General features: G+C 38.3%; 1 protein-coding gene across 1 annotated transcript in view; it reads left to right on the plus strand.

Moving 5' to 3' along the window:
* Window positions 1-3,756: 3,756 nt before the first annotated feature.
* The window catches only part of LOC104514879 (neuroblastoma-amplified sequence-like), a gene marked incomplete at its 3' end in the record, with an annotated part of 34,861 nt that continues 24,418 nt past the window's right edge, over window positions 3,757-14,199 (plus strand). The window contains exons 1-3 of the mRNA XM_010158682.1: window positions 3,757-3,784; window positions 4,330-4,406; window positions 4,950-5,087. Of these exons, the coding sequence (XP_010156984.1) occupies window positions 3,757-3,784; window positions 4,330-4,406; window positions 4,950-5,087 (243 nt within the window). The remainder of the gene's footprint in view (window positions 3,785-4,329; window positions 4,407-4,949; window positions 5,088-14,199) is intronic.

Consider the following 14,199-nt stretch of genomic DNA (forward strand, 5'->3'; position numbering starts at 1 on the left):
GTGCTTATGATTTCCCCAACCCAGGATACATCCTACTCCAATGAGAAATTGGAACTGGTTGTTTACAATTCAATGGCTGCCTTTGGGATGAAAGTTTCAGTTTTGGGGAATTTTGCTTGAACAAGAAATGAAATTTGAGGTTCCAACTTTGGATTTTGAGACTCTACCTTCCTGCTCTTAAGTGTTTTACGGTTTTCACCATTCCATGTCTGTTTTCTTCCACCACTTTTGTTGTACAGTCAATCTGAATTTCACTTATGAGTCACTCCAACTGTGCTATGGATCTGAGAGTTCTGTGTTTTCCTTTGGAAAACTGAGCTACGTTTATTCTGTACTGAGCAGTCCTGCTGTATGAGACCTTTAAGTAGTCAGTAGACAACCTTTATTTTAAGTATGCATAAGTGTACTGTAGCTTTCTGTAAATGAATGGATTTGCAATTTGCTAATTGTGATGCATTTAGCCTTGGATTAATGATAATGGATCCCACCTCTTCGCCTTTCTTAACGCTTTCCTTTGTCATTTCTCTTTGTCGTTTCCTGTGAAAGTCCTTATTGTGATTTAACACTTCAAGGATGGTGAAGTTTGAAAATGCACATATTAATAGCACACCACCAAAATTTAAAACAAAAAAAATCATGCAGATATGAACCTCATTTATTATTCTGTGTTCTTCCCATATTTCCAGGATTTCTCTAAGGTTTTGGAAAACTTTTGCCATATGAAACTTGAATGCTCAGTGTAACTTATTAGCTACTGTACTAGTACCGAACAGACAGATCAGACAAAATTTAATTTTGCTGACAAGTTTGTATTCCATTTTTTTCCTTCCAGCTGTCTTCTGTGACAGCTACAGCATCAGGTTTCAGTCCCAATAAAAAGCTGACAAACCTGTAAGAAGGTGCAGTTTAGCAAGGAAACCCTAGTTGTACTTTGCATGTTGGTTTAGGAGATGTTGAAGTATGCATCAAACTCTGTCTTTTACTGTAGTAGTATCATGCTCCTAGGTATAAGGAAATGGGTAGATGCTTACCCCAGAGCCAGTGTGCATGATAAAACTCAAGATAATGATTGCTGCTTCCTTTTTGGATTTGATAGGGTCACAGGCCCTGGGCTTTGATCATCCTTCTCCTTTCTGTCTGGAGGTAGGTGGTGCACTGAGCATTTTTGAGCATAGTGCTGACGCCCATCTCTTTGGGTCCAGTAGAACACTCGTTTTCCTCAATTGTGCCGTTGTAGCGCATCCAGTCTTAGTGTTACCAAGGCAGTGTTGTGCATCTCTCTTTAACTGCAGTTTCTTTCTCCATAGCCCTTAAGGATTTGATGGGGAGGTTGAAGATGAGATCTGAATGGGAACTTATTGGCTGCATTTTCTTGTAATGGGATTGAGTACTAAACTCGAATTAAACCCAGGAAAGTTGGTCATAACTATCAATCCTTGGGAGTCTTAGAACAAAACAATAGCTTAGTGTTTTCCACTTTTGATTTTGTAATTACCTGCAGTTATCACTGTTTAATTGCAATATATAATATTAAGTTTAGTGAGATTTTACCAGATGCTAAATGAACAATTTAAGACTGGAAGCAGTCTTTGTATTTTTTTCAGATTAAGAATTTTCTTACACTTTGCCTTCCAAGTAGGCTTGTGGCATAAAAAATTGCACAGGAAATAAAAATTATTCATAAAATCAGATTTTTTTTTTTTTTTTTGGTGAGTATTCCTAAGGAAATACTGCTTGTGGGATAGCAGCATTGGCTCTTTGCTTGTCCTGCCTCTCCTGCCTGGTTTGCCAACCCTGTAATCTTTAATCTCTTTGGCAAATTTCAAATTTGGCGGTGGTCTGAAATGATACTAAGTTCCTGTAAATTTTGTGAAGACATCTGAGAGGACAGAATGGCATCCTGCTAATGTCCATAGCCTGCAATTTGAACTCAGCCTGGTTAGATGTTAGAGAATTCCATGGAGCTTCACTGGGAGACAGAAAACTGTATGAAATTAGTCCTTCTGTATATATATGTGTTTGTGTATATTTAATGTAAGTATCTATATATGGATACATGAAGACATACCTGCACACAATCACATGGAAAATTTATACTTATTGAATCAGTACAGGGGATAGAAGGGGTCCCTTCCATTCTCATCAGATGGGATCCCTTACTCAGAAGGGATGACAATGGAAACAGGTCTTTCTTCTGAAGTGCATTCTGGCAAATGACGTGCTTTTGTGTTGAGCTTCATGCAAGAGTATGAATAAAATCAGTGTTTTCTGGCCTTGTAATGGTGTTATGTTCTTTGTCATGATTGTTGTCTGAAGGGTGAAGATAAATTTTGCGAATGTGGCAGTTGTCATGTTGGGGGTGTCAAGAAGGAAGAGAACACAGAATTTATTATGTATTCTGGTGACTTTGCAATCATTAATCTTCCAACAAAGAGGATGGAGCCCAAATTCTTCTTTCTCTCCCCTCAGGTTTTTTTTCTGTTTAACTGGAGGTGGTTGTAAGGATATATAAAGTAACTTTGCTTGTTCTCAGACTAGGTAATGCCAGTTTTGCAAACTAGTTCACCAAGATTTTAATATTGGGTATTTCTAGAGTTCTGTTATCTTTGCTTGGACAGGGTTGTTTTGAATGTAGCAGAAACAAGCTGTCAGCAGAAGAAACAATTGGTAAAAGCTATTTGAAGCATAGAGTGCTGTTGGACAGGCTCGTATTTGCAGTAACTGACTTCTTGCCAGGTAGACAGCTTCTGTGATGACTTGTCACATGGAAATTTGGGTTTTGAATCTGGCTGAGGGCCAGCATGTAAATCCGCTTCAGGCTAATGGCAAATTAATGATAATCTGAAATTGTAATTAGTCATTCAAGCCTTATATAAGTCATTCTTTGGAACAAATGAAGAATTCACTGGGAACAAAGAATGCACTGGGGGGCTGTGTGTGAAGTTAACAGGTTTCTTGCCAGTGTGCTCTCAGTCAAGGGTAGTTTGTGTAATGCGGGAATATAGGAATTTGGGACTTCCTTAAAATAAACAAAGAAGTAAATTGATGGAAGATGGCATCTACTGATGGGAATAATCATAGAATCATAGAATGGTTTGGGTTGGAAGGGACCTTGAAGATCATCTAGTTCCAACCCCCCTGCCATGGGCAGGGACACCTTCCACTAGACCAGGTTGTTAAAGCCTCGTCCAGCCTGGCCTTGAACACTTCCAGGGATGGGGCATCCACAGCTTCTCTGGGCAACCTGTTCCAGTGCTTCACCACCCTCTCTGTGAATAATACCATTATCATTGTCTATAGAAAAAGGAAACTATAATGTATTATTCCTGGTATACTCCTAAGTCATTATGCATTTTCTGGTCCAGGTTTCATAACGTTTTCAACATTGTCCCCGAAACTAATAATTTATAGTCTCTACCCCCAAACCTAAATATTCAGTATCACAAGAATCGGTATTCTGTAGTTGTTTGTTGGAACTTTCGTAGCAACCGCAGTGATGTTTGACTTCAGTGCAAAAGGATATTACTGCATGAATGGGAAATCCTTTTACTAATTAAAAAATCTTGGGTGCTCACATTGTGTCTCTTTACATTACGCAAATAAGAGATCAAATAAAATACAGTGGGTTTTTTAAACAAAAAGACAACTTTGCTGTCTATAATGTAGGAAAAGCAGGTAATTTTTTGTGTCAGTTTTGCCAGAAGTGTATCTCTTTTATAATCAGAAAAACTATTCTTTCTTGCATTAATTTTGACGATGCGTTGTGCAGATATTTCTGTTGGCAGTAAATGGCAGGACCTGCTTCTGGTGTTTCACGGATCTGAGTTAAAATTCATGAGAGACTTGCAGCTTTTTTTTTTTTTTTTTTTCTTTTTTTAAGCAAGAAGTTTTCAATATGGTTTGAATTAAGTGAATTAGAGCTCAGGCCTGAAGAGAAGACATTTTGTACTGTTCCTGTGGTTGGTGTCTTTGAACACTCACAACATTGCATTGTTGCCTTGTCTTTACAAGCAAAAGATTTACTTGTCGTGAGTCAGTACAGGTGATATTTTAGTGGCTTTGTTGAGCATCTGTTACTGCATAGCCTCATTCTTGTTTGGTTAATGCATCAAATGCTTTCCCTGGAAGTCAAGGTAAAGCTGTGCTGCAGTTTAATTACATATTATCTGTTTCTGGATTGCACTGATAAGTGTTTAATTAAGTATGTATAGAGTGCTTCAAGCTAACGTTTTCAGTGTAACCATATTTTATTAGACATTTCATTTGCTAACTGTCAGGGCTTGATGGGTCACTAATCAAAGCTTTATTTCTGCTCCCTGTATATTGCAGTTCTGCTACAACTGGCAAGTGATGCTTTACCAAATGATATGGCCTTGTCTCTTGCCTATCTACTTGCATTGCCGCAGGTATGTTGATACTGATTCTTGTTTGAATGCTTTTGCCAGGAAAGACTATTGATAGCATTTCAGAATTCCCTAAGAAAATGTAATTTCCTTAGGGTATTAAAATCTAAGTCTTTGAATTCATTTAAATAAACACTTTTATAGATTAGGTTGATGCATTTAAAGGAAGCAGAATAAATGCCATTGGACTGGCTTATGAGCGTGACACTGGTGAAAAGAAACAATTTCTTACTTAAAATAGTAGTTGAGCCACCTGACTGACAGTTCTATTGTAGCTCAGAAGTATGTGTAATAACTCTGTGCTACAGAAGCAGCAAAGCTGTAGTTTTAAAATTGTTGTGGTTAGGTGTTTTTGCAAGGAGGGAAAGCCATCATAATGTAGAATATCTTTGAGTGTGTGTAGAGGTTACTGATTTACTTCTGTGCCAGAAAAACAGAGTTAGAGCTATTTCTAAATCACAGCAAGTAGCTTTTTAGGAAGTTTGTGCGCTTAATGTTGTATGCTTGCTAATTCTTTCATCTAAATTAATTCTCTCTTTCTCCTAGGTGGTAGATGCCAACAAATGCTTTGAAAAGCAATTACATTCTGCGTTATCTCTCCAGCTGGCAAGTTATTACTATAGCCTGCAGATCTATGCTCGTTTGGCACCATGTTTCAAGGACAAATGCCACCCTCTCTACAGGGTTAGTACTCTTTGTTTTTAAAACCATATTCATTAATGTGCAGCATTAAAGCTATTCTAAAAAGCCAGTACATGAGTTAAGCCTGTTAAGGAGCTGATCTGACTTACACTGTGAGCAGCGTGTTAAGTTACGCATAATTACTCTTCTGCAGTGCTGTAAACAGACAAGTACTTCACAATTTGTGGAAGAGTTTTTGAAGCACAGTATCAAGTGTCATTTATAGGTAATAGCACTATCAGTCTTCAAAGTAGCTTATAAACGCTGAGCAATAATGAGCATAGCGTGTGCTGTCATCTTGTGGTACTGGTACAATATGGTACTTCCTAGGAAGAGTCAGGTGTCCATTTAAACAACAATGGTCCTATTCAGAAAGTTTCCTTAGCCTTCCTTGAAGTGTGTTGGCTTGTATTTTAAGCTTATAAACTAAATTATTTATAAACTAAACTAGTTTATCTTCTGACTTTCTCAAAACAGAACTGTATCCCTAGGTCCTTTAACTGTATAATTCAAAACTGTGCATTATTCTTACAAGGTATTGTAAGATTGTATTTTTGTGGGTGAGGGTGTATAAACAATCTTTTTTTCCCCCATTACGTATTCAGTAAAGTTCTAAATCTGGCCCTTCAGCCACATGTAGAAGGTCGATCCTCAAGTTCATAGAGCATGTGCTTCTGTTTAACAGCATCTGAGTCACAATAGGTGTGATTCTTCAGTCCATAGGATCGTAGAATCACCGAACGGTTTGGGTTGGAAGGGAACTTCAAGATAATCTAGTTCCAACCCCCCTGCCATGGGCAGGGACATCTTCCACTGAACCAGGCTGCTCTAATTCCCTTCTGAATTGGCCTTTCTACGTTTGACAGCTCCTTACTAAAAGTAGAACAGCATTACTGGCAAAAGAAATCATCAACAGAAACATTCCACATTCCCCTAGCTACAGCCTCTGCCCCAGGATACGTAGCCAGGTGAGGACTGCTGGCCAACACAGTGTTTTCTGCTCTTCCATTTTCCATCTAAAAGCTCTTGTTGAGTTTCTAAGAAGCTGTATACAAGCATGGAGAAAACTATACTTCCTATGTTTACTTTAAAATCACATTGTATAAATTATTCAAAGGAGTACACAAGTACCTCTTGGCATAACGGGCCAAATGTTCTCAGAACGAAAAGGACAGATGTGTTATAAGGATAATGGGGAGTAGGCCGGGGAGAGTTCTTCTTTCACTGGCAAAGACAGACTTCTAGGACTTGCTAGTTACTCAAAAAAAGACATTTTGAAGAAGTGATTTGGCCTTTTGTATGAAGGCTTGGTTTTGGGGTTTTTTTTGGTTGGATTTTGGTTTTTGGTACTGTGATGTGAAGTACTGACAGTTAATAGCTGCACATCAGAACAGAATTATAAATTGTCAGAAATTCTCATTAACTTCTTTTGTCATAGAATCATAGAATGGTTAGGGTTGGAAGGGACCTTAAAGACCATCTAGTTCCAGCCCCCTGCCATGGGCAGGGACACCTTCCACTAGACCAGGTTGCTCAAAGCCACATCCAGCTTGGCCTTGAACACTTCCAGGGATGGGGCATCCACAGCTTCTCTGGGCAACCTGTTCCAGGGTCTCACCACCCTCTCTGAGAAGAACTTCTTCCTGACATCTAATCTAAACCTCCCCGTTTTCAATTTGTCCTCTTCGTGTCCAAAAGGAATGCATCCTGATAATTTCTATTTCTGATGAAGGTATTACTTTGCTTTAAGGAAAACCAAAGGGATTTGGGTGTAAAGTACTGCTTTAGTTTTGTACCCAAGACAGTTTTGAATTTTATTTGTTACAATAATAAAACATAAATAGTTACAGTTTATGGCGTCTGAGCTATATTAGTTGTTATCCTGAGGAACACATAAAAGGAACTCTACAGCCAAATATAACCACAGATAAAGGTCTGTAAGAATAATGCCAGACAGAAGAAGAGAACAAAATTTCCCGAAATGGAGTGGCTGTGGAAAGCATTGCTATGAGAGGAATCATTACCCTTGGAGTTTAGGTCTGTACTGGGCCTGTCAGGGATGGGGTGAACTGTCCCCATAGGAGCCCCTATGGCTTTGCATTTGTGCCTACAAGTGTTGATAACGCACCGGTGTTTTGGCTGCTGCTGAATCTTGCTTGCACAGCATCAAGGCTGTCTCCCCTCTGCTACTCTGATTCACTGCTCACTACTTCCCAGCCTTGAGGAGTGGGAAGAAAAACGGTACAGCTGAGCAGGAAATTTGCTGCATGATTTTTGCTCTTAAGAGCTTATTTCCTCATTTATTCTAATCTGATGATCTGATGAGTGACCAGAATAGATATATCCCGGGGATTATTTACTCTAGAAAGGAGTGAAAGGGTTTAATTACCCTAAGGTTAATTAATATGTTAAATTCCTGTCCCCATACTAATAATCTGATGCTGAGGTGTTGCTGTGGTTTTGCAGAGGAGTGTTTTACTGACCTTTGCTGAGATGCAAGCTTTTTCTTGGAGCATCAAACAGCAGTTCTAACTGCTAAGTTGCAGAGGGGAATGGAAATTTTGCAATTAATAGCAGATGAGGAAAGTTGCTGTTAGCAGAAAATTCTTAGGTTGTTATTTTATTCCCTTACCTGTTATTTTCATTGGAGAAAATTAATTTGATTCCTGTCCTTCTGTGCATTGCAACCAGCAATTTGTTGAAACGCTAAACTCAGTTTCTCCTTAGTGATGCTTTTGTTGCAGCCTAAAGTTGTTGAAAAAGCTGGGCGTTCAGTTCCACAGAGTTAAGTAGCCTGATATAACTGGCTTTTGAGTCACTATGTGAAAGGGTGCATTTGTGCAGTGAACCTGTGCTCTGTGCACTTAACCTTCTTCCTTTCTGTGTTGCTTGCTGCTTAGGGAAGCCTCTGTCAATCTCTCTGTAAAAGGCAGAATTAGGTCTGCTTTCACCTCACATAAATTTGCTCTCTATATTTTTTTTTTCTGGTTTTGTTTTTGTTTTCTCTGTTTGTATCACAGCTGCTACGTATTTTAGTTCGCTGCTGTTTCTCTTAATGCTCTAACAATGACAGGAATAATTTCTTTCTATTCACATCTTCCTTCGCAGGACCCATTTAGGGTCTCTCTACTACCCTCACTGCAATGGCATCTGTAGGTTTTAAGTGCATTAAGTGGCTGTGACAAATATGTCATGTGTGTCTTATTCTCTCTCATCTCTGTTACCATAGGGAAAAAACAGCATATGGAAGAGTTTTAAATTGTTACATCCTGACGTGTTTATATTTTTTTTTTTAAATTAATTAATGAAAGTAAGGTCAAAGGAAGAGTGTTTTGAACTTGGGACTGAATATGTAGGAATTTGCATTTATTTTACAGGATTTCATTCTGCAGGCTTGACCTGGCTCCCAAGGCAGTTCTGTTGCTTATTTGCATAAGGTTGTCCTTAATTATAGATACAGTTATATTAAGCCAGAGAAACAGAACTCCTAGCTGTGGTCCTTGTGCTACAGCTTTGGGTAATATTCTGAGTGTTGGATCTTGAATATAAAGACTTCATTTGAAATGGAAATAAATACTGTACAAGAAGGCTGCATACAGGAAGAGGGAGAAATGCAGATCTTATGGACTACCAGGTGTATTACCAGTGTTGTATGAGGTCTCATGGCTTTATCACGTGGTACTGTAGTGCAGCTAGATGTTGTCTGTATGCATGAAGTAATCTCTCATTGGCAATCAAAGGCTCATTAGATGATAGCATGTTGGTTTGTGTTTAATAACAATATCCTGTTGCATTCATAAATTGTGAATTTAACTCACTAGAAATCATATGTACATTTTTAATCTCTAATTTGTGTACATGAAGTTTTACTGGAGTCTGTTAACACTGACACACAAAACTGACAGATTGTGTCAGGCAGTTTTGTTTCATTCTGTCTTAATGTTTAACTTTTTTGTCCGTAAATGTAGTGCCTGTGGCAAGTCCATAAATATAATGGCGTTGTAGATGGTAAAATGGTAGTGCTCTTTATTATTGGCTTATGACAGACTTGCGACATGATTTTTTTTTTTTTTTTTAAGCTCTATTACTATTTTAAGTCCTGCCGTCTTTGCAGGGATGGAATTCTGACTAACTGGTCTGTGATCCCTGAGAGGATCCCCTTGAGATCCATTTTTTTTTTAGATGGAGCTTGCATTCTGGCACAGCATTTTTTTCTAACTTTTGTTGATGCACCTTAACCTGCCATTTAACATAATTTCAGGTTTTTGTTCCTTGAGAACTGAGGGATGAATGCCATCTGGTCACAGTGGAGTGAAAGCACATAACATATTTAATTGGCCTGACACTTCCCAGATGTTTTTTTCCAACTCATCCAGCTTTTCTGAGCTCTCTCCCGCAGATTTTCAGCAGTGAGGGCTGGCACAAAGATCTCACTGATTTCCTCTGCCATGGATTTATCCATGACTGCCCCTTCCACACCTTTTCACCAAGTGATCCTATCACTGTTCTAGTTGGCTTCCTGATTTTGAGTGACTTCTAAGAACTTTTTGCTGTCAGCTTTACTGTTCTTTATAAGACACTTTCTACATAATTTTTTTAGGCCTTTCAATTTCTTCTTTGGTCTATCACATTTTGTGAGTTTTCCTTATTGATTTGTTTATTTCTCAGTGATGACTCAACACATAAACACAGTTTTTGAATGAATGAATAAATATCTAAGCTGAGAAATATTGAGCACTCACTAAACACCATATGTTTGAAGGCTTAAAGCTCAAGTAAGCTCTCCTGAACTAGCATTTTGCATGTTTTTGACCATCTTCCATTATGGTCCCTGAAATAGTGGTCCAGTAATTAGTGACATTGCAGTCAGATTGTGACAGCTATGTTGCTTTGGTTGAGGTATGTTTGGCATAGATAAGCCAGTGTTTTGCAAAACCTAATATTTATTTGTGAAGCACACAACACTGCAAAGCATTGCCATTCTTAGTTGAGACCAAATAATACCTAGGTGACTCAGGAAAGAGCTATTGTTAAATGGTGTTTGTGTTCTTTTCTCCTCCCCCCCCGCCTTCCATAATTTCTTCAAGAGAAATTGTGCTTAAGAAAAAGCAGTGGTTACAGTGTTGCTTCTTCTTATTCCTCAGGGTTTATATAAGCTATTCTGTTAAATCCTACTTCTGAAAGCAGAGTGAGCGTTGTTCTTGAGCCAGCTGTTCAGAAGTACTCCTTCAGAAAAGAGGATCTTCAAACCAGCCTTTCATTTCAGCGGAGGTTTGAGGTTTAGCTGTGTTCCTCTGGAGACATATTTTTGGCTTTTCATGCAAGGGAGGTAGCTGGGATAAGTGCTAATGCTTTCCTTCTTGCAAAAGGTTTTGTTCCTTTTTGGGAAACAGTATAAAGGTGACCAACAGCTTTTTGAAGCAGTCTTCCCCTAATCAAATGGCTTAATCTTCTCTTAGTTTCCTTTTTTGTGCTTCTGTAAGTATTTTCTCTAGTCAATAAGTATCATTAATTTTAAAAGAAGCCTGATTGAAATTTTCTATTCATCTTAGAACATAAAATATTTTAGCAAAATTTTACTCATCTGGCGTGGCAAAATATATACATTTTCAGACAACGCTTAATTCGCATGAAGTTGAAAGCTGGCTTCTGCATCTCTTCGTTTTTTGGTGGTTTCACTTTCTGGTGGTGGGTTACTTGGTTTGTTTTTTCCTATCCTGAAGAGTTGAGACAGATGCTAGATTTGCCTCCATAAATTTGGCCTAATAAGATATTAATGAAAATGTACATCACAGTAAGAGAAGGTGGTTGCTGACAAATTCATGCTTCTAATCACAAGTGTTAGCAGGGCTCCTGGATTAAGGTGAAAAAATATGTGACTTCTGGCATTTTAATGACTGTCAGGGAAGAGGAAATTATGTTTTGTAGCTCATGGAATATATAGTTTTCAAACTTTAAAGTACTAATATATAGAAATATTTGCATGTATCCAGTCGAGTAACTGTACAGATTAAAAGGATACAGTATTGTACTGCAAATGTATCGTATTGTAATGAAGTTTTACAGCAGTAGCGTGTGCTTGTCCCTCAGTCTGTATATGACTATAGCTGCTGCCATATAGGTCAAGATCGAAGACATATTCTAAAAGAATATGCAGTATCATAATTTATTCAAAAAGAAAGCACAATGCACTTTTTTTTTTTTAAGAGAAAAGGGAGACAGAAGATTAGGATAATAACCTGAACTGTGACATTATTTACTGAGAGTATTGCTGACTACAAATGGGAAATGGATTGTGTACTGTGAATTTAGTAGGCACTTCACTCAAAACAATGTGGTAATTTTCTGTTTTCAGAGGTGGTGTTTCAGTTGACATTTTAACCTTTTATATATCATGTGTTAGTTCCACTAAACCAGCTGTCAGGTGAAATGATGAGATGAGATTTTTCTACCTAAACCTGACTTGTTCAATACCTTAGTCAATAAGACAGAGTCTGTAAGAGAACACGAGGTAGAAAAGAAATTTTGAAAAAAATTTCTCTTGGGACAATTTATTCCTCACTCTTGCTGGAATAGCTGATTGAAAACAAAGTGAAAAAGCATTTAAAACAGAGAACTAGAGCAATTTGTTCAGCTCTTCAGACACAAGTCATTTAACATAACTGTAGAAACAACTGCCTGGACAACTTCTGAAATTATTTTTTTGTTTTCTTACTTAACAACAGCCTCTTGCATTATGTGTTGGGGTTTCTTTTGTGTGGTCCCCCTCCCCCCCCCCCCCTGCCCGCAGCAGTACTGACTTCTGTGTTGGAAACTGTTGATTTTAACTTATACCTGGTGGTTTTGTTTGGACTTAAAGTCACTTTGTTGACAATGTTTCTTCTGCTTCTGGCTATTAAAAGATCATGTTTTAATATTATCTGAATGTATAAGACCTACCTATAGGTTTGGTGGTTGAGGATTTATTGCTCGGCTCATCTCTACTGAATTTTTCTTAGTTTGTGCAACTTCATTCTGACACATCTTTTAGCTTATTCTAGTAGGTATCCTTATATGATGACTTGGTGTGGTTTCACTGCTGCTTCTTGTATCCATTTAAAAAATGGTTGTGAAAGGTGGTCCTGAAGAAATCAGTGTTGTCACCCAGCAATATACCTAGCTGCAGCAGTGGGAGGAGAGAGAAAGTTGAGATATCCTTGCGCTTGAGTGATGTGACAGGACAGGGGTTTGTTTTCTGAGACTCTCTGGTCTTCCATCTCAGCCATACACTTTATCTTTTCCTTTGAGCAGACCAGACGTGAGAGTGCTGTGATCTGAAAAGTCAGCCACCCCAAATTCATATGGTGCTGCCTCTAAGTTAACGTACTCTTGACTCACAGAGTGACAACAGACTCAGTTGAAGACAAGTGTCGTTGAATTAATTCATGAAAAGCTGTCGTATGGAGGGATGGATTTCACTTCACGAGTGAACAGGCATGTTCAGGATTTTACTTCTTGAGTGAACTATTTATTTCTCTAAATCTTTTTTCCTGCTTCTGTGTGTGAGGAAAAGTGTTGCCTATATGTGCTTTTCTTCATTCATTTTTTCTTGCCTCCTCCACCATCACATTGAATCTTTTGCTGTAGGGATGGTGGCATTCTCCGTGGATTAGGGAGAGCTCTCCTCCCTGAAATGTAGGTGCTTTCCAGAGGTGTAGTTTGGTTCGCTTAGAAATGGTTGGAGATGGGCAACAACTAGAGGCAGGATAGTGATCGAAGTGCAACTGCGTTTGCAGCAGGATTTTACATCCTGCTTCATGGTGTCTCTTGCTTTCTCATTTGCTGTCATCTCCTAGTTTTGCTGACCATTAGGGTTTTGCTTGGTGTATGTGTCTTCTTCTGTAGCATGATCTCTTTCTCAGGATCACTTAGAATGATTTAGAACTCATCTGATGTTAGAAGGATCTTGGCAAGGTTTAATGTGCCTTCCCATTCAGACTCCTGTGGCTCACTCAGGTTGCAGCTTTTCACCATTACCAAAATACTACAGTTCAAAAGGTGATGGAAATGTTTTGCCACTTCACTCCAGAAAGGCCCATAAAATCAGTTATGTATTTGGGGTTATTATGGGTGGGTTAGCCTTGATGATCTGATCTTTTCTCATCAGTGTTCCTAGTCATTTCTGTATTATTCTTAGGCAGCCTGTTACCAAACACTTTTGCTGGGGGCTTTTTGGGTGTTTGTGGGGTTTTTTTGTTTTCTTTTCCATTGAGCTTGTGTTGCATGTCTAATAATAAATACTGTGCAGGCAACACCTTTATTTAAAAAAAATGCTTGAAATCTATAGAAGGATGGCAAATCTGAGAGAAGGAAAACTGTCATTCCAGTAAATGAGTTTTGCAAACAACTACAGCTTTGGAAAGTGATACTTTCCAAAGCCATCCCTTTTATAACTTATTTCAGAACTTCAAACCCCAGAAAAGAACCTGGTAGTGGGAAGTAGTTATGTTGGTGACAATCATTAGTGTAATGTTTTTGTTTCTCATTCGTCATACATACGTCGCAGGATCACACTTAGCCTTTAGACAACGTGTACATCAGGTTATCTTCTGCTTCCTTCTCTTTCCAAAAAAATCATTATTTGTCATGGTACTACTGCATCACGCAGTGGTCCTTGATCCAGGTTTTTTAAATCTTATTTTTAATTACTACATGGAAGTGAAATGAGGTAGAAAAGGATCAGGTAAGAGAAACAGTGAATCAGTACTGACCAATTGGGTAGACAGTGGTCCTGGCAGAACCGCACACTTCCTCTTGTACCTCTGTGGGTATTATTTGGCAAAAGTATTAGTAGGAAAATGATGGAGCTGATCAGATAGCCTTAAGGTGTTCCTTTGAAGCATAAACAGGCAGCATGAAAGATTGCACACAGATGCTTTTAGGGAAATGTAACGAATAGGGAAAAAATGGTTGTCACTAGTGATAGGTGTCATTTCAGAGGGTGACAACTTGGTTAGAATATTATGATTAGAGGTAAGGTGGCAGATTATTTTTTTTTTTTAAAGGGATTTCACATTTAAAGAATATGATTTTTCAGTGTATTGAAGACAACAGTGGACCAAAAATAAAATGTTTT

The sequence above is a fragment of the Eurypyga helias genome, unplaced genomic scaffold, assembly GCF_000690775.1.
Source record: "Eurypyga helias isolate BGI_N326 unplaced genomic scaffold, ASM69077v1 scaffold649, whole genome shotgun sequence".
NCBI lineage: Eukaryota > Metazoa > Chordata > Aves > Eurypygiformes > Eurypygidae > Eurypyga > Eurypyga helias.